The sequence below is a fragment of the Gasterosteus aculeatus genome, chromosome 2 (genome assembly GCF_964276395.1).
Source record: "Gasterosteus aculeatus chromosome 2, fGasAcu3.hap1.1, whole genome shotgun sequence".
In the NCBI taxonomy this organism is placed as follows: Eukaryota; Metazoa; Chordata; class Actinopteri; order Perciformes; family Gasterosteidae; genus Gasterosteus; species Gasterosteus aculeatus.
This window is the reverse complement of record NC_135689.1, coordinates 9862504-9881210: the sequence shown is the minus strand read 5'-3', so window position 1 is coordinate 9881210 and position 18707 is coordinate 9862504. Positions and strand designations below refer to the sequence as shown.

General features: G+C 45.9%; 1 protein-coding gene across 8 annotated transcripts in view; it reads right to left on the bottom strand.

Annotated features, from left to right (window-relative positions):
• nav1a (neuron navigator 1a) overlaps positions 1-18707 on the bottom strand; it is a 73034-nt gene that overhangs the window by 22153 nt on the left and 32174 nt on the right. For all 8 annotated transcript variants that reach the window (XM_078091149.1, XM_040194482.2, XM_040194484.2 and 5 more), the window contains 2 exons: positions 18513-18615; positions 16982-17320 (listed from right to left, as the gene is read on the bottom strand). In XM_078091149.1, the coding sequence (XP_077947275.1) occupies positions 16982-17320; positions 18513-18615 (442 nt within the window). The remainder of the gene's footprint in view (positions 1-16981; positions 17321-18512; positions 18616-18707) is intronic.

Here is an 18707-nt window from a genome sequence, read left to right as displayed (position 1 = left end):
GGAAAAGATGACCCATAAAATAACTTCAGTGTCTGGTTCAACAGACGGAATTCACAAGCACATGATGTTACAGCCATGACGGTTTTCTCCAAATACCCACAATGACACTAGTGTGAGCACACGTCCGCACTCACAAAACTAAATAAGTCATTTGTAGGGGGGAGAAGCATGACTGTCACACGCATCATCATGCACGGCTCCTTCTTTCCAACATTCATGGCTGCACTGACCATCTGGGAAACTGAGACTTAACAAGAATGCAGAAGAAGTGATTTAGAAGTGCAGAAATGCAATAATCCATAACCCATAAACCTGCATTAAAATATGAGTGGAGAGGCCTTCACCTGATCGAATGGAAAGAGAGGGTGAATGGGATTTATGTGCACAGATGGCTGACAATATGAGTCCCTGGACCAGTTCATCACCAGGAAAAAACACATAGCATATGGTCAAACAAAATAGACATCTTCCAATCAAACGGAGAGTAGAAACAGGAGTAGTTGAGATGTTATTGAAATATTTGTACTGGCTGCATGACCATCTTTGACGTTCGACGGGTTTGATTGGTTAAAATGCGTAGATTTGCTGCACCATATAGGGCCATAAAAACAATTCCCTCTGCACGCCAAGCCCTTATTATGTCTTGAAAGCCTCCAACTCTGACAACACAAGGTAAAGTTAAGACTGCAGACAGTGAAACTATGTCTGCGACGATCGTGTTTTAGCTATATGTGATTGTACTTCAGATGCAAGCCGATGGCTTAAGATGTCGGGTCAGCTGCTGGTTTCCATAAAGCATCAGCCCTCCGCTTGGCTGGAGTCACGGTATGTTGTTGTAAGAGAAACACTGCTGTACACGCTGTGCTGATTCTTGGCTTCACTCACAAATTACCCCTTTTTAATGATGACGTGTTGCTGCCCGGGCACTAGTATTTAGCAACAGAACAACTGTTAATAATGGGTTTTAATTAGCCACCCAATAGAGATTCTCTGCTGAGTTGCATTGTGGGACGCGCAGAGTAAATCATTGACAAGACCCAATTAAAAAATAGATTGTGCAAGCGGGCGAGCCATTTGGGTAAACACTGAACAGAGAAATGAACTTCCTCTCCAGTGTGTGTTTTAAAAAAAAAAAAAAAGTTTTTCCTCCCCGTCCCAAATCTACAACGTGGAATGGAACAATGTGTCATGGCTACTTGGACAGTCCTTTGTGCGCACGCATGTGCACACGCGCAGCAGTGTTTGGACATTATAAGGGGATTACAGAAAAGGGCTGGAATTAATGAGCTCGTAATTACTGCTAATTCCATCTGCCAATGGGATCAGAGCGGAGCAGGGGCACCTCAGCTCGCCGGCCCCGTAAGTGTGTATACGTTTTTGTGTGTGTGTGTGTGTTGTGCGTCTGAGTGTGAGTCCAAGGAGAGAAATACGAGGTCACATCCCTAAATGGCCATCACAAAGGAGAAACGCTCTGACAGGCATATATCCCTGACAGCTATGGCCGGGCCGGGTTCCAGTCAGGCTTCATATCACTGACTTTAGGGTGAGGTTCTGCGTGCAGGAGAATACTGAGGTGCGTTATTCTTCCTCTGTGTCCTTGCAAAGGCAGGGACACATTCTGCAAATGCTTGGGGCTTTCTGTTTGGAACGTTAAAGCACAGACGCATCAGGAATCCTGGTCAGTGAAACCTTTTTTGTGTGTGTGTGTGTGTGTGTGTGTGTGTGGGGGGGGGGGAGAAAGAAATTGCTCGAGCATTTATCTCCGAATCTCGACTCTCCTCCTGATCTCTCTCCAGGGTGGACGGACAAAGTTTGCTCAGAGTTCAACACGTCACGGCTCCGAGCTGACTTGGCTCCGCACTTCATCCACGTGAAATGAAACAGGACGGCTCCGAGCTTCATATAAGGACCCCGAAGTGTTGAAATACACTTGGAGCCAAAACAGAGTGACTGTTAAAGACGCCCTGTGGGTCATCGTGATCTTCTATTATAAACCCCCAAAAGGCAAACAGTAGTAGCTTGGAGAGGTGTGCAGAAGATTCGTCTTGGTGTTGTCTTCTTCTTACTCAGCTTAAATAAGGTCAAAGTTCAAATCGGATGCAGGGCTTTGAATGCTACGACAATACAAACAATGACTTTTAAACTGAATTTGGATACATGAAGGCACCAATAGATTCTCCCCACACGTCACTCTCCAAGTGATGAGAGCTCAGGTAAAAGCATCTGAGATCTCAGAAGACCATAAAATGTCTCCGCGTGTTAGTTGGTGACCAGCGGAGCTCTTATATGACCCAATAACCCGTGGCCCCCCAAAGTACCCTGAGCCAAGGTCCTTTTCTTCCCTTCAAGAGAGCAGGAAGCAAAAAGAGGGACAGCACTCCTGGGACGAGGTGGAACAGCCTTTTAAATCACATCCATAAGTAGTTCAGCCTGCGATGCCGTGTCAAGGACTTACAACTCAAGGGCCAAGAACCGAGGAGGCGCTAACGGGGGGGACCCCGGCAAGCAGAGGCCCAGGGCAGGGGCTTGATCCCGAGGTAGAATTTCCTCTGGGCTCCCTTCAGACAAGTCAACGACAACAACGCAGGGTGAAATACGACACAACTAACCTGTTGGGTTTTTGGGGGCGGGGGGGAGAATGTTGAAAAATTTGTATTATATTATATTAACTGAAAAATTATATTTTAAAATGGTTTTAATTTCATTTCTAGTAATAGAGATACTGTAAATGTTTGCAGCACTATCAAACTCATCACACTAGGGAACTATTTAAAGTCACGAATTTTCTTTAAAATCCTGCTATTGCTATTTATAAAGCGCTGAATGCTTTAGGGCTGAATAGTAGTTATCTACCCTTTTTTTAAATGTCCTTTGTTCCTTTGTCCTTTGCCTTATCTTGTTGATGCTTTTAATGGTTTTAGGTGAAGCATTCTGAATGACCTTGTTGAAATGTACTATAGCGTATAACTTGCCTTGCCTTTCTGTCACCAACACACCCTGATGCACACGTATGCATTCACATATAGCAGATCGGGGAACGGCGATGTCAGCTGCGTTCAACATGGTTCCCAAATGCTTCAATTACAACAACTGGTACAGCTTTGTGAATAACTGACATTTCATGGAGTCATCCTCTCCTGACAAATAATTATATTTCCCTCCTCGGCCTTCTATGGTCAGTGCTGTATCTTCTAATGACAACAGCTCCCCAACGCATGCTACCACCTCATTCCATTTCAATCTCACAGATTAGTACAGACGTCTGCAGCAATGTTTCACAAAAAACATGTGAATTAAATGTGATCGCATACCTTTAAAAAAAAAAAAATGCAATCAAATAAGCTAAAAATCGGAGTAGAATACCACTAACCACCTGCCAAAGGTTGTCCAAAAAAAAAAACACCTGAGAAAAATTATAGCATAGATACTCTTTCACTTCTTCTGGCTGAGATAAAGCAGACAACTATAAAAACACACACATTACTCCCATGCTGTGTAGTGGTGGTGGGGGGGGCTGGGATGTTTTGGTGGGCATTCATGAACACATGTGGTGGTGACCGACAAGCCCAGGGGGGGCGCACCCATCACCTGCTGTCACTCATAACACACGCACCCTGGTCATGCCACTTAAAGTGGTTACGCTGAGTTTGAGAGACATTCTTTGGCCTCGGGCCGCTCAAAACACACACACTCCACATTCCGGCGAGTGTATTCTGGGGTCCCACTCCCTAATCCTCCGGCATATGCAGACGCACGTGCATACCACCGCGTGAGTGCACAAACGCGCAGAAATAAAATGACTGATCCAGAGGTTCTAATAAAAACACAATCTACGGCCTCGAGCGCGTCGCTCGATACCTTCACTTTCAAATGAACTTTCAAAAGTTTCAATGGAGTCATTGTCTGGAGTGTTTTTTACTCACTCTACATTTCCTAACTACTTCACTCTCAGGTCCGAATAACATCCAGAGGTTTTCATTCACGTTCGGGGCCTCCAGCTCTCCCTTCTCTCCCGTCCCCAGCGAGCCTGTTAAGGTGCACTGTTGTCTGGCTGCGGGTCCTTTCGCCGGCTTTGATGTCGCAGAGAAACTCACTAAGCGACGGGGGCACCACCTCATGAAAACATGAGCGCTGTTTGTGAACACAGGCTCCTGTGTGTAAACAGGGTGCGTGTGTCTTACAAGCACAGGTCACAAGCATCTGTTGTTTCGCTTTCAGGTGTTTTTAATGACCTTGAAGGCAGCAGGCAAGTTAAACTTGTTCCCTTTATTGCAAAACGTCGAGAGTCAGTGCCGATACGAAACTACTTCAGCAATGTGTTTTTTGCTGTTTTGGCCTTCTGTCCACGTGCACCTGACCTTTAGGCCGCCAAAAATGAAGCCATTTTTTAATAAATCTTTTGTGAAGATTACAGACCAAAATGCCCAATGGAAGGGATTTCAATTGTCTTGATTACTCAACAGGATATATGGTTCTGTTGGTAAAAAGGCTTTCAACACCTAATTCAAATGTACCTGCATGTGTTTGTGTGCTTAGGTTTAACAAACCCGTTCATGAATCATGAGGGTGTGACAGAAATCTCAACCAGCCACTGACCCTTCCTACTTACCCAGTGTGTGAGATAGCAATGTGTGTTTCCAAAATAACTTCTATCTTATAAACGCAAGCCCTTTAGTTAAGCACACTTGTGTGTTTGTGTGTGTAAATCGCAAAAAACATGTATTTACTAAAATGCAAAAGGTTTAAGAGGCTGACAGGTGCCGACTGAAAAACCCAATAGACATTTCTCAATAGCGTGATGAATGTGCAGTTTCACCCCACTCCATCATACCGATGGGTATAATTATGATGTATTAATTAAAACCATTATGGATTTCAGCTTTAATTACCATGCTGGGTCTCCAGTGAAGCAGTTGACGGCAGGAAGCTTTTCCGAGGAATCAAAAAAAAAATCAGAGCTGCCGTGACCAACACTTCCCGGGGACAATGACATCAGCTACAACGCGAGCCTGGTCTGCATCACATTTACCAGTGCACCATTTGTATTTAATCTAAATAAACCGATAGGATAACGAGTGATGTCACCATATTCCAAATCAGCTATTTGGACGGAGGTTGTGTTGTTAATCAGGAGTGGATCAAGGTAGGGGTGGGCCGTGATGAGCAAGCTATTTGTGTATTCTGGAACTGGTTAGCTGATAATGGATGTTTAAGGGTTAGGGTTACACATGTTGCACACACTTACTAGTACCCACCATCATACAGTTTATCTGTTTTTTTAACGGGGGATCCAACTAAAACACACATAGATGTATACAGCCTGGTTCGTCCTCTGGGACTCAAACTGAAAATGTGTGTGTGCGTGTGTGTGTGTGTTTGTCAGTGGCTTAGCTGGTGAAAGTGTTTTTGACTGTTGGTCGTGCATCTCATGCCCGGATACCAAACCACTCTTGCCTAATGGGTTTAAAGAGTCAATGGATGCTAGAGGGGTTAGTCGACCAATGAGAACAAAGCTGACCCCAAAACCCTGAAAATCCCCCTAGACACACACACACACACACACACACACACACACACACACACACACACACACACACACACACACACAGAATATATGTATATATATATATGAACTGTCAACGATATAGATCATGTCTCAATATGTTTTCACGTCATATAAAGTATTGTATGTAGATCATTAGATAATTCTCCCACGGCGTGGGTACGTGCCACGGGGGCTTGCCTCCGTTCATCCAATCCAATCGCAATGCCAGCAGAAGGCGACGTTGAGGATGTAGGTCGGCCGTTCACGCTGCGGTTCTGGTTCTGCAGTGGATCAATGCGAACACACCCACTCGCATGCACGCATACCTGCCTCTGCCCTCCGAACGCCGCCAGCAAACCAAAAGTGTCATCGCAAGCAGCTGAACACAATGGGCACGTCAGCCGACTATGAATCACGGAAAGACTTAATGCGCGCAGACACACAATGCGCCTACACATCCTCATGCAGCATTCCAAAGATTATCAAGAACTCAGATGCTTTTTTGGGGCACGATCCTTCCGTATAGAAGCTGTTTAAATGGTCTGTACTAACCCGACGTAAAAAAAGACAGTGCTGATTCAACATATGGCTTTGCGCATTGAGCTCCGAGACCACAGCTCCATCTATATGCGAGCCAAAATGCCTCCTCCTTACTCCGTCCGTCTAGACTATAGATGCATTATCGCATAGGACCGCACGCCTGTCACAATAAGGAAACTTGCCCCCATGCAGCTGTTGGGAGTCGTATCAATGAGACGTGCTGCTGCTGCTGCTGCTGCTGCTTTTTACGCACTGGCTTTATACAACCCATTCACCCCCTTATCCGACACCGCGCGTTTCCACCGCGTCGAGACCCTCTAAAAGCGTTGTCACCTGTGTGTCAATTCGCTTTCCCACCCGGCGTGCCGGGTCACACGCGGGTTCTTGTGTGTCATCTATTACCTTGACAGAAAGTGCATTGTCCTCCCCGCGCGCTGCTGAGCCGGGAGCTGCAGCATTTTGCCGTTCAGTACGCGCCCGCTCATCCTACAACCGGCCAGCTGTCACGCCGCTTTGTTCCCGTTTGGGCATATCCCGGGCCCGGAAGCGAGAGGGTGCGCGGATTCGCCGGTGCTTTCCTCGGGCTGGTCACCGGGGAACCGCCTGTGAGAGTCGGCAGCGTTGACTGAGCGACCCAGCGCCTCTCCGCTCTGACGGACACGCACACTCGCTGACGGAGGGAGGGAGGGAGGGAGGCGATGAGCAAGGGAGGGAGGCACGGATAGAAAGGCAACACCCAGAATTCCTCCTCCTCCTCTTCCTCCGGCCCCCGTTTCACTGATCGCGACCAGCTGTGCCTTTTTCAAAAAAGGCGAGACTTTAGCGCGCATCCAACCGCAGGATGAGAAACGCAGTCATCGTTTTTCTAAAAGAAGGCAACACGACATTTTCACACTATTGAATCCGGAATCAACACTCAATCAAACCTCTGATAGCAAGAGGTGTCGTTCATTCATTCACTTTGTTTTACATGAATAATGGTGGGAGAAGTGAGTAGATGATTTACCTGAAATTACGAATAACATGAAACTGTTTAACTAGTACAGGCCTCAGCTTCTAAAGAGAAAAACATGGACGAATGAAGCTTAAGCTTCACACTCTGGAATCTGGAATCAAGAGCTTAATACGTTCATATCCTCAATATTCAGGGTGGCCCATTTCTGAATTGATTCTGATTGAGATGTTATGACATGTTATGCATTGGTGTATAATATGCCACCACTTTTCAATCAGGCACCTTATAGTGAATATTGCTTCACCGATGGTTAATAATCCCTTCATGAGTTGTATCCATGATAAGAAAACCGTTCAGGTTGCCAGGTTGGGAAAGATGCTTTTTGGCTGAGATACACATCCTCCTGATCTTGCTTTTCCTTTTTCTGCTCTTTAATCCATAACTTTTTAAAAGCCAAAGAGTATTATTACAACCTGATAATCAGAGGTGAGTAAATAGTAAATATTACTCTGTTTAATGCTGTATTGGAAGTATCTCTTATGGTTGGGCTGTGACATCATATGTTTGAATCTGGTCATCCGTTTCAGATATAAAACCATAAAAACCTTAAGTATAACAAAGGATTTCAGATGTGAGATACAGTCGAGTACAAAGTACAAGAAGTGCCCGTGGAAGCCAAAATATAAGGTCGCTGTAACGGATATATACTGTAAAATCTCACTAAAGTAACCGAGTAAATACAAACTTCCAACTTTTGTCATAACAAATGATAAATGGGCTTTATGGGGGAAATGCTGCTAAAAGCCCAATGGAATGAACAGGATCAGGATGTAATGAAGCAGGGGGGGTAGATGACCAGTGTTTCCATTGTATCACAGTGTGTATTGGAGACTTGCTGAGAAATGGAGAGGGTATCGTATGTCCACTCCCCCTTTGGTTCTTCCCCCTCACCACCAGTGGTCTCTAAACACTTTAACCACAGAGTGGACCCCGGTGAATAGATCTGTTCAATAAGCGAATGAAGGGTGAGAAAGACGGAGACAGACAGGGGAGGTGGGGGGGGGAGTAAGAGGGGGGTGATTAACACTGTCTTCCAGTAAGTAAAACGGTGTGAGTGGTCTAGGAAGATCTGGAGAAAGTAGTTAGGAGAAGAAAAAAAAAGAGATAATTAAAATGCGGAGACGGGGTTCTCCAGGCTACCGCTCACCCGCTGCACGCAGGACCAGGTGGGCACACGGTGTGTGTGTGTGTGTGTGTGTGTGTATGTTTGGAGGTCTGATTGGCTCTGTGGCTTGCTGGACTGCAGTTGTGCCGAGCTCCTGTCATCATTGTTGCCTAGCATCACTAATAAAGCGAAAGGAAAACAGTTTATGTGCATCTGCAAGCACATAAACTCTCACACGCACACTTTTTTAAAAAAAATGTCTACTCATCTTAGTTTTAGGAAAGGGTGTCCGGACAGCGCTGCGTCTGTCTGGCCAGCACTTACTTTGACCACTGACTCATGTCCAGACTTGCCCGCCGTCTCTTCATCAAAGAGCGTCTCTTTTTTCACGGCCACGGGCCTTTTTACTCAGTACCTTAAGACCACTGTCTTCAATGTCTGTTTTTTTTTTTTTTTTTTTTTGCGGTAGGCCAGTTTAATTAGGTGGTGATGTAACTTTGTAATGACAGTATACAGGCAGGGTCACCACACGACCCTGGGAACCTGTCACTGCTCTACTGATGAAAGAGACAAGTGACTGGGAAAGCTCATCCCCCTTATCAGACCAGGAACACACACACACACACACACACACACACACACACACACACACACACACACACACACACACAGAGGCACATTCAACACCTGCTATGCCACAAACTGGTTTCAAAACAAACATAATACACCCCCACACGCGTACCTAGTTATCAGACAGATACTCTTCATAAACAAACAAATAATTCAACTTAGAATTGTCTCTTCATTCGGCCCCATCATTCAGAAACCTTTACACTCCAATACTTGTTTTCCTGACTCTCTACCTGTCCATACGAGCGCACACACACACGCGCACACACATCCTGAAGAGATCTGTCAACACATACATTCTTTCGTCTGATTTCCTGGCAAATAGCCAGAGTCAAATCCTAGTTTGTATACCAGCCTGCATGTTCCGTCTAGTAGCTCACTAACATAACAACAGACGAAGGTTTCGGGAACCTGAATGCACGACCTCACAGTGACACAGTCGGGGTTTAACAGGAAAGTGTGCGTCCCTCGTCTGAAAAGGTGCTCTTGTGCTTAATGGACGGACCCTCCATGTCTGGCCCACCAAACGCATCTAATTAAGCTCCGGTTGGAGCGGTGTTCTCAAGGTTTGCCGCGGACGAAAGTCCAACTGCTCAGAAAACCTGACTTCAAGGTTGGAACCAGAAACGAACAAGAGGAACAAAAACCAAACCACTTGCAGAAAAATGCCAAACAGTTCAAATACACAGTAGCTCAACAGGTTCCTGCAACCAGTTTGGCACACACGTCCCGGCAATATAATGAGGATATGTTCACTGTTGGGTGCACCGGTGCATTCAGGGAGGGCTGAGGGTAAGAATCGGGTTAATGAGTAGAATAGGAAGGGACAATGATGGTGGAAGAAAGAAAGGTGTGTGACTAATGTCGAAACAACTCCAGAGAATAACACCCCGGGAGTCAATGGGAGGAAGGCAGAGTTCATTCTGATGCGCATTAGAAACCCCCATCACACCCCACTGTTAACCCTCTGAAAGGCTTAGCTATGGTGTGCATGTTCTGTGTGTGTGTGTGTGTGTGTGTGTGTGTGTGTGTGTGCGTGTGTGTGAGTGGGGAAAAGATTTGAGGCGGCTTCCATGCAAAAGCTTGTCCTCAACCATCCAGTTTAATTTACCCCCCACAGAGGAAGCAAGCATGTACTTTAAAGGCGCTATGGGTGTAGAGGGAGGGCATGAATGAGTGAGAGCAAGGTGAGGGGGAGTGTGTGTGTGTGTGTGTGTGTGTGTGTGTGTGGGGGGGGGGGGGAGGGAGTCTTACTGTGGGAACCAATCTTCAAGAATGAACCTATTCATTTCCTGGAATACCTTAAACAAGAAAGATACTTAAAAGTATTTATATACTATATACATTTAAGCAAGTTATACTGTGTATAGTATAGTTGAATATATACAAGGCAACAAAAACATGAGTAAAGATGGTAAAAGTAGTTGAAATGGTATAAGTAGTTCAGACCAGGCTTTGGTTCATACACCAGTAACGTATTAAATACAACGGCTTTATTACTAAAGTGATAAAAGCAGAAGTTGGTTGACTAAAGGATGTCAGTCTCTATGGTTTATATATATATGCCTGTTGTTTCAGCATCAAGTTCACCATCGGGTGCTTTCATGTCATTTCCTCCTTTTCATGTCTTTTATAGGTCAGGTGTGATTATATATGATAACAAGATGAAATGAAGGGAATTCAGTGAGGTCTCCAGGAAGAGAGCGACTGGTCTCTTTCCTGAAGGCAAACATGCTGAAATTCATTCATCAGGCACAAGTTGTGACATTTTAACCTCTGTAAATTAATAAAAGTCTATCCGCACACACTGTTTATTTCCTTTGCGCGCTCGTATTGTTGTCATTGTAACACATCGCTCTGAACTATGTGGGAGTCCATCACACACACACACACAAACCGTGGCCCCCACAGCCCTCCATACTCATGCCTCCTTGTCCTTGCAGTCTGCTGACCAAGTCCCTAAATTCTCCTATTCTTTTCCAACTCTGCCATAAGAGGAAGCCAGAGATTAGTGGGGATTATGCCATAGCGTCTCCACAGAGATTTACCAGCCCTAAGGACGGGACGGGACGGGGGGGTCGGGGCCTGGGGGGGTTGACAGTATCTTTGGCTAAGTTGAATGATACGGCCTTGAAATGAGACAGTATTGTCAAATTGGAGATATTAGATAGATGTTGTAGAAGTCCAAGGTAAAGACAGCGAGGAAATTGAGAAAAGATTTATTTCGTTCACTTTCCCAGACCTGTCTTTTGTTCCAAGGCAGAATGTGGGAAAACCGGTCTGAAGGATGTTAAGTTTAGTTCCCAAGCTCCATTCCAGCACACGTGTTGGTTGCTCAACACCAGTATGTTTCACAATGCTAAAATGGCCCGTAGTCAAACTAAACATCTCCATGTAGAGTTACAGGAAGCATTCCTTTAACAATTAACTGCAGTAAGCTCGGACCGTGACACGAGTGTTTGGGCAGACAGAGGAACACATGCACAGAAAAAGAGAGGGAGGAATATAAGTACACATTTTCTTCAGCAACAGTGCGATATCCCGCAGGTCTAACCGACAGTTAGGAAACAATATTACTTCCTGCTTTGGTGCCATGTGCGTTGGAAATGAAGCAAACTATGTACTGTAACAGAAGTGAATTATGAAACCGTTTTGCTCAAACAAACCCGTCACACACAAGAGAATGAAAAAGGAATAGAAGGATTTCGATGAAAAGGGAGGTGTCACAGGGTTTCTAGCACAGCAAATCCCCCGAACCCCATATGTTCGTCAATGTTAAATCTTTTAATGTGTTTGGGAATTAGTATTAGTGTATTTGTGCCACTTAAGCACACGGGCAGATTAATATCATAATTGTTTGTCAGCAGCATCCTGCTGTTACAGTTGAAGCCGACTGCATCCTCCTTAAGCAAAATGGCCCAGCACAAACGTATTATATTCAAACACAACCTCAGCTAAAAGATATAAAATAAACGTTTCCTATATGACTGATATTCTTTGCTAACTCAAAATTAAACTGATGCATATTGTCAAATAAGCTCCCTGCGACTGCTGGTGGTGATTGTCTCTCACTGGGAAATGCAGCGTGTGCGCGAGCTTCTCCCCGCTTTGCCCACACGTGCTGGAACAAAAGAGGGAGCGCACGCCTCCTCTCAGCCAACCTCCCCCCGTAATGACAGGAAATGTAATCGATTACACGCGGCACCGAGCAGAGAGGGGCAAAAGGAGCATCGCACTGAGGCGGAGAGGCCCCCGAGAGGAGCAGGTAGGGGATGACAAGAACAACACGCCCGTCTCCCTCCTCAGCGGCCCCCCGGTCTGCTTCCATTGACCGCTTCTGACAAACAAGGTCAATGGAGGAGAGAGAGAGCGGAAGACTTGAAGCAGAGATTTTAATCTACACGTTTGTGAAAATATTGAGCGAGAACATTTATCTTAAAAGGACCAGATCTGTGTTTTGGGGGCTTTTACTGGACGTTGTTAGAATACGGCTGAACATTTACAACCCATCCCCCATTTCGCTAAATTCAGCTGTGAGCCCGTCGGCCTTGCCGGCAGGGGCTGCGATGTGGAGGACCACTCGCAGCGTCGGCTCAATAGAGTTGTTTTTTTAATATGCCTTTTTTGTACTTTTTGGGTTACTAATAATTACTATAAAATGAATTGGGGCGATTGAGTTGTACAATCCTCCACGGCAAATTTTAAGTCCTCCTTAATGTCTTAATGTGCTTTTCAAGTCTATTCTGATGTCAGTTCACTTGGGACGGAGTTGAGGTCGGAGGGGCAACCGGTGTTTGGGAGGTGGTCTGTAACTGCTCCACCTAATGAGTCACAGTGTAAAGATCTGGTTCTTAGCAGGAGGGAAGCCCTTGGTGTGTCCTCTGAGGGTCACATCAGTGTGTTTTTACGTGTGTGCGTGTATGAGGGTGAAGGAAAGGGAACGTGAGAGTGAGCAAGTGAGTAAGTGAGAAAGCAGATCCATCACCTGCAACATAAATCAGATCCAGATGTGGGAAAAGGAATTCATTTTTCAGACGTGTCAGGCAGCATGACATTGTGCGTGTGTGTGTGTGAGACGTTCTACTTTTTGGCCAGTAGGTGGGGTCAGAGTACAGCAAGATTGAGCTATTACTGAGAACTAACACTACTCTCTACATCCAAACACACACACACACACACACACACACACACACACAAGCAGGGTTGTGTGTGTAGCTGCCCTGCCCCACTGGAGATGAGGTTTACAGGCAGTGAGAAGGTCCAGGAGTTGGACCTAAGAGCTCAGATAGGCATCACTCAGGGGACAGATAAGGACCTTCAGTGTTTGATTAACACAAACATTTAGTGGCAAGTGACCACTAGTGACATCAAATCTTATTCCAGGCATCTTGTGCGTTCCAAACAGGTCACTTCTCTACTAAGAGTTCCTCTTTCTGTTTCAGTTCCCTGTACTCTGTTGGATTGACACTAAGAGCAACCAGCTCACTTCTGCTTTTCTTGACAGCAGACAGCGCTAAACGAAAACACTTAAAGCCGCTGACTCTGAAAAAGCTTCAGGGAGCTTAGAGTGAGTGTGTGTGTGTGTGTGTGTGTGTGTGTGTGTGTGTGTGTGTGTGTCTGTGTGTGTGTACGTCCTGCTCCAAACTAATGTTTTCATAATTCAGACGCTTAGTGTAGTGAACCAGCTTGTCTCGCGGCGTAACCATGGAGATCTCATTGTCCGCACATTTGTGTGTGTGAATGTTGAGCTCATTACAACGACTCCAGCGACGACAACAGCAATCAACACCAACTCTCAAGCACACGCGTGTGAAACATTCACACACACACACACACACACACACACACACACACACACACACACACACACACACACACACACACACACACACACACACACACACACACACACACACACACACACACACACACACACATACACACACATACACGCGCGTATAGAGACATTATTCTCCTATTCTGAGATGACAAAACATTTTCCCTGCTTTGCTTTGTGGTGCTTCTCCATCATGAAAATGTGATATTCAGATTTGTTTCAGTTCACAGGCTGTGATGCAGACGAGGTGATGCGGGTTATTATTAGAGACGACAATGACAGCGAGAAAAGCACCACATTTGTGAAAACAATTTGTATTTGTTAACGTAACGGGGTAGAACAATGGTAAGTTGAATAATGGAACGTAAACCCCTCGAAGGAGACTTTTGGGTCAGTGTTCTTAGCTTACCGGTGTCAGCTAACAGCCCCGAACCCCCTGAAGCTGGACAGGTAGCATTATTGGCTTAGAGTTAGAGCTAGAGAGCTAGAATCAGGGTGCAGGAAAGACTGAATGACATCATCGCCATACTTGTTGGTTCATTACTGCCAGCAACGTCTTCAACACTAAACATCACTGTTGATAAATGAAAATGTATTTGTAATTAAAAAAGTGAAGCCGTTTAAGTCGTCCCACACCGGACCACACCTAATTTTTTCTTTACACGCAACTGAGCTTTACATTATACGTCCCCCCGTCTCGCTGTCTCGAGAATGACATGTGTGATGACGAGTGTAAAGGGGGGACTGGGAGGGGTCTGGTTCCAGATGTGAGTGGAACTCGACAGACAAGAAGGGGCCCGAGCTAGAAAAGGTCAGGAAATGGGGTTCTGACTCAGTGTGTGTGTGTGTGTGTCTGTGTGTGTGTGTGAGAGAGAGTGTACTGTACAGGGTCTGTGTGTCAGGCAGGTCGCCGTACAGTCATGGTAAACTTACCTATGTATAGTATGTGAGTCATGCGGACACAGTGAGTCATAGTAAGACCCCCGATGAGTCAAATTCCCCTCACCCCAAAAGTGTTTATGGCAAACTCTTCTTTTAGGACCCTGTTTCCTCCCGGTTTAACAGAACAAAGAGATGACTACAACATGACCCAAACAAAGAACGTGTGCGTTAGTGATACATCATTTATGAGGGGGAATCCTATGTATAATGTATGCTGGGATGAGATATGATAATGCGGCGTGACCCCTATACGACAGGGGAAGTGCCTCTATGTATAATGGATGAGTATACGTAATAAATCATGAGAAAAGGGAACCAGCAGGGTGCTGCCGCAGGTTGACTGGGTGGGGAAGAGCAAGGACTCAGGGGACAGCGGAGCATAAGCCTGCCCTCTGGTGTACAGAACCAGCCATTAGAAGCTGCCGAAGGTACCAGACTACAGCCTGCCGACCCCAAACAATCGAACAATTAATGAGGGCAACAATAAAATTGAAATCTCCTTAAAATGCGTTTTTCATGTTAATTGTTAATCATGATAATTGTTTTGATACGTGTCACACTGAAGTGCCAAACATTCCCTGGTTATAGTCACTATAGAGAGATATTTAGTCACAGCCATAAAATAAATGTCTACCCAACACAATCTCAACAGGAGTTGAACAGTACAAACTTTACAAGTCAAGGATGCATTAAATATCATTTGTTTGGGGTTACATTCATTTCTACAGATTATTCCACCCCTTGTCTGACTAACCGATTCCCAATTTTATCATAAAACTTCCCTACACAATATTCACATCATCATTATAGCAGTAAACAACAATTTGCAATGTAAAGGTATAGAGGAGTAATGTTGAGCTGAGCAGAGAGAAAGAAAGTTGTTCTCCTTTTGTGTGTAGTGTCCGACTTCTCTGTGCTTAGTTTACATGGCCGTCGTCATATTGAGAGCTTTGGAGAGGCCAGATATGCTCGGATTTTCTAGTTTAATTTTTGGGGGGGTTTGAAATGTTAAATCTCTTTTTCGCAATCTCTTAACTTTAGCTCTTTGTTTTGAATCCTGACACAAAACTTTAATAAATCTAGAACCACTAAGTGGAGGCCTTGACCAGATACAAACAACTCCAGAGGGAGCTGAATTGTGTTGTGATTGATTTCCTGGGGACTGGGGGTGCATTTTTGTGGGCACCATAGAGATGTCGAGAGGTGGCCAGTAAAGGAGTATTTTTTGGACCAGTTCTGCAGCGTTTGCACCCACACGCTGCCAGAATCCTGGTTTGCAGTGAGATAATGTGTTTTTCTTAGCTGTGTTGGGAGTTGGTCAGTGGAACGTGATGCTGTTTGTGTAACTGAATTAAACGGTTGCGTCATACCTCTTGATGAGAGTCCAAAACTAACACCAAATGTCAAGGAAAACAATTCAGTCTAATTCTGAAATCCTCCAAACAAATCCTCTAAACTGAATTCTATTGTGTGGACTTGAATTAATTAACGTCATTCTTCTCGATTGGTCATCAAGTCACAAGGCAACGTGTTTTCAGACTCAGGGAGCCGAGCAACAATATGAAAACAAACAGCATGCGCTCTCTTATGTTCGGTGAGTGAAGAGAAACACTGTTCACAAAGACACAACTCACAACAGTTTCAGACCGACACCCAAACGCATTCACATTTTCATTACTCGTTACAGCAGATTTTTAAAAAAAACGAAGGCCAGAGACATTTTTTCCGGTACCCCGCTCAGTGTGTGCTGACCGTGCAAGTGGAAAGCTGTGACATTTCGAAGGTATCACCTATGTGACAACTACTACACAACAGCAGGATTTTCCGAAGCATGCCGATGAACTTCTCTGACAAAGTAACCTGAGTTCACGTGCTGTTTGTTCGATGTGATCTGAACATTAACCCCTTCTTTCCAAAGACACACCTGCCTTCCAGCTCCTGCCGGGGGGGGGGGGGGGGGGGGGGGGGGCCCTATTGAGCCGACGCTGCGAGTGGTCCTCCACATCGCAGCCCCTGCCGGCAAGGCCGACGGGCTCACAGCTGAATTTAGCGAAATTATCTCTGCGAGGGGTGACGGTGACGTCGCCCCCCCCCGGCTGTGCCAGAGTGCAGCCTTCTGACCGGGGCAGAACCAGCTGCCGGTGTCAGGGGCAGACGCTGTAAGCTCAGCATGTGATGCATTACAGCAGGCGTTGATCAAGGCTCCGCTGTGCTGGTAAACCAATAACTACAGGCCAGACTGCAGCTGTAACAGGTGGCCGCAGTCACATCACACGGAACGCTCACTAATGACGCATGCAGCCGGCGTCATGAAGATGAATGAAGCAACTTCAAATGGAACAACAACAACAACAACAAAAAACGTACCCATTTCCAAGATCATTGATGTCATCCTCATCGTCGTCGTCGTCCTCCTCCTCCTCGTTTGGGCTCCTACAGCCGCGGTCGCTGTTGCCGAGGTAATCTCCCTTCAGAAGGGACGGGTTCGAGTCGTCCAGCGCTTCGATTAGTTGGATGCGAGCGGTGTGGCTGATGCGGAGGGGGACGTCCAACTGGCTGTTACCTGTGGACGGAGCTTCCCCGGCCTGCAGTCGGGGGCTGGCTTGGCCCTGGCGCCACGACAACGGCGAGGAGCGATTCGATAGACTGGAAATTGAGAAGGCGGCGGCTTCATCGCTTTCGTAGCACATGTTGCCCTCCGCACAGCTGTGGGAGGAAAAAGAGGGCACGTTTTAGGAATTGAATAAATAATGCATTGATAATGTGCATTGATGTTACATAGATGTCAGCAAACATGCCTTGTTCCTCTGTGCCAAATGCCAGCATCACTAACATTACAACATCAAGCATTCCCTGTGCTAAAGCAGCACCGCTCATTTTCAGCATTAACATGGCAGAACATGCATCGCCTGCGACGTTGACAGGAGGATTGTGTGAGGGATGCACAAATAAAATCAATGGAAACATTTTGCAATGAAATGCTGAAACACAAACACAAAACATCCAGGTCTAGAGAGAAGATGCTACTTCTCTTGTTAGAACTGATTTTTGTTATCCAAACGGTATATAGCAGCGAAAGAAAGAATTTGTTTGCTCAAAAATCCATTTGCAAATCTGACATTCTAAACACTCATTTTTCACCGGAAATATGACTTCTTGTTTGCAAAGGAAACTCCCACCGACAGGCCTTAAGCCTCAAAGCAGAATATGTCTTCAGGGACAGCGGGAAATGAGTCAAGGTTATTACACTGTGATAAAAGTATGAATGGCAAAGGAAATGTATTCCAGCAGGGAACCATCTGCTGATTTGATCTTCACGTAGGGAGCTCCCACCGAGGGACAGAGAGAGGGCACATGGCAGAAGACGCACGGACAGGCAGAGAGAGGGGAAGCTCTCAAGGACAAAACCCACGAAGACTCGCTGAATGCAATGACAGTCAGTCCGTCAATGAAAGACAGGAAACGGAGGGGGGGGGGGGGTGACACGCGAACGCTCGCTTACACTTAATCGCAGAATTACTGGATGCGCGGTTGTGTGTCTGAGTACGAGTCGTGAGCGTGCATCGGCGGGTTCGGCTTTGAAGTCAGCTTTGCAGCCTTCTCAGCTAATCCTGCTTCGTATTAAGCAACACGGAGGGAAAGCAGGCAGAGCACACAGAGAAAGGCCGACTAATGGCTACTGGTCCATCAGGAATACTGATATCGATCTGAAAGCCCCCAGGCAGTTAACCGCCACACCCCGACGCAACGTTTGCAATGTCAATAAGGATCTGCCGACTCCACTGATGTGCTCTTTCACTTGTTTTCTTAGTTGGCCCGTGTCTTTTTGTTCCTATTTTACAATGCCACGCACACCTGTTTGAGTGTGTGTGTGTGTGTGTGTGTGTGTGTGGCTGACCTGTGGCTGAGCTGAACGCCTCTCAAGCTGGTCATGGTTTCCTCCAGGTTCTGTCGAAGGTCCAGAACATTTTGCACGGTCCTTTTCCTCTGGGACTCCGGGTCTGCAGGAGAGTGTACACACACACACACAGGGATGGTGTTACATATGCCATGCTCCATGATTACTGGATGGAAATAAAAACACTGTCTACGC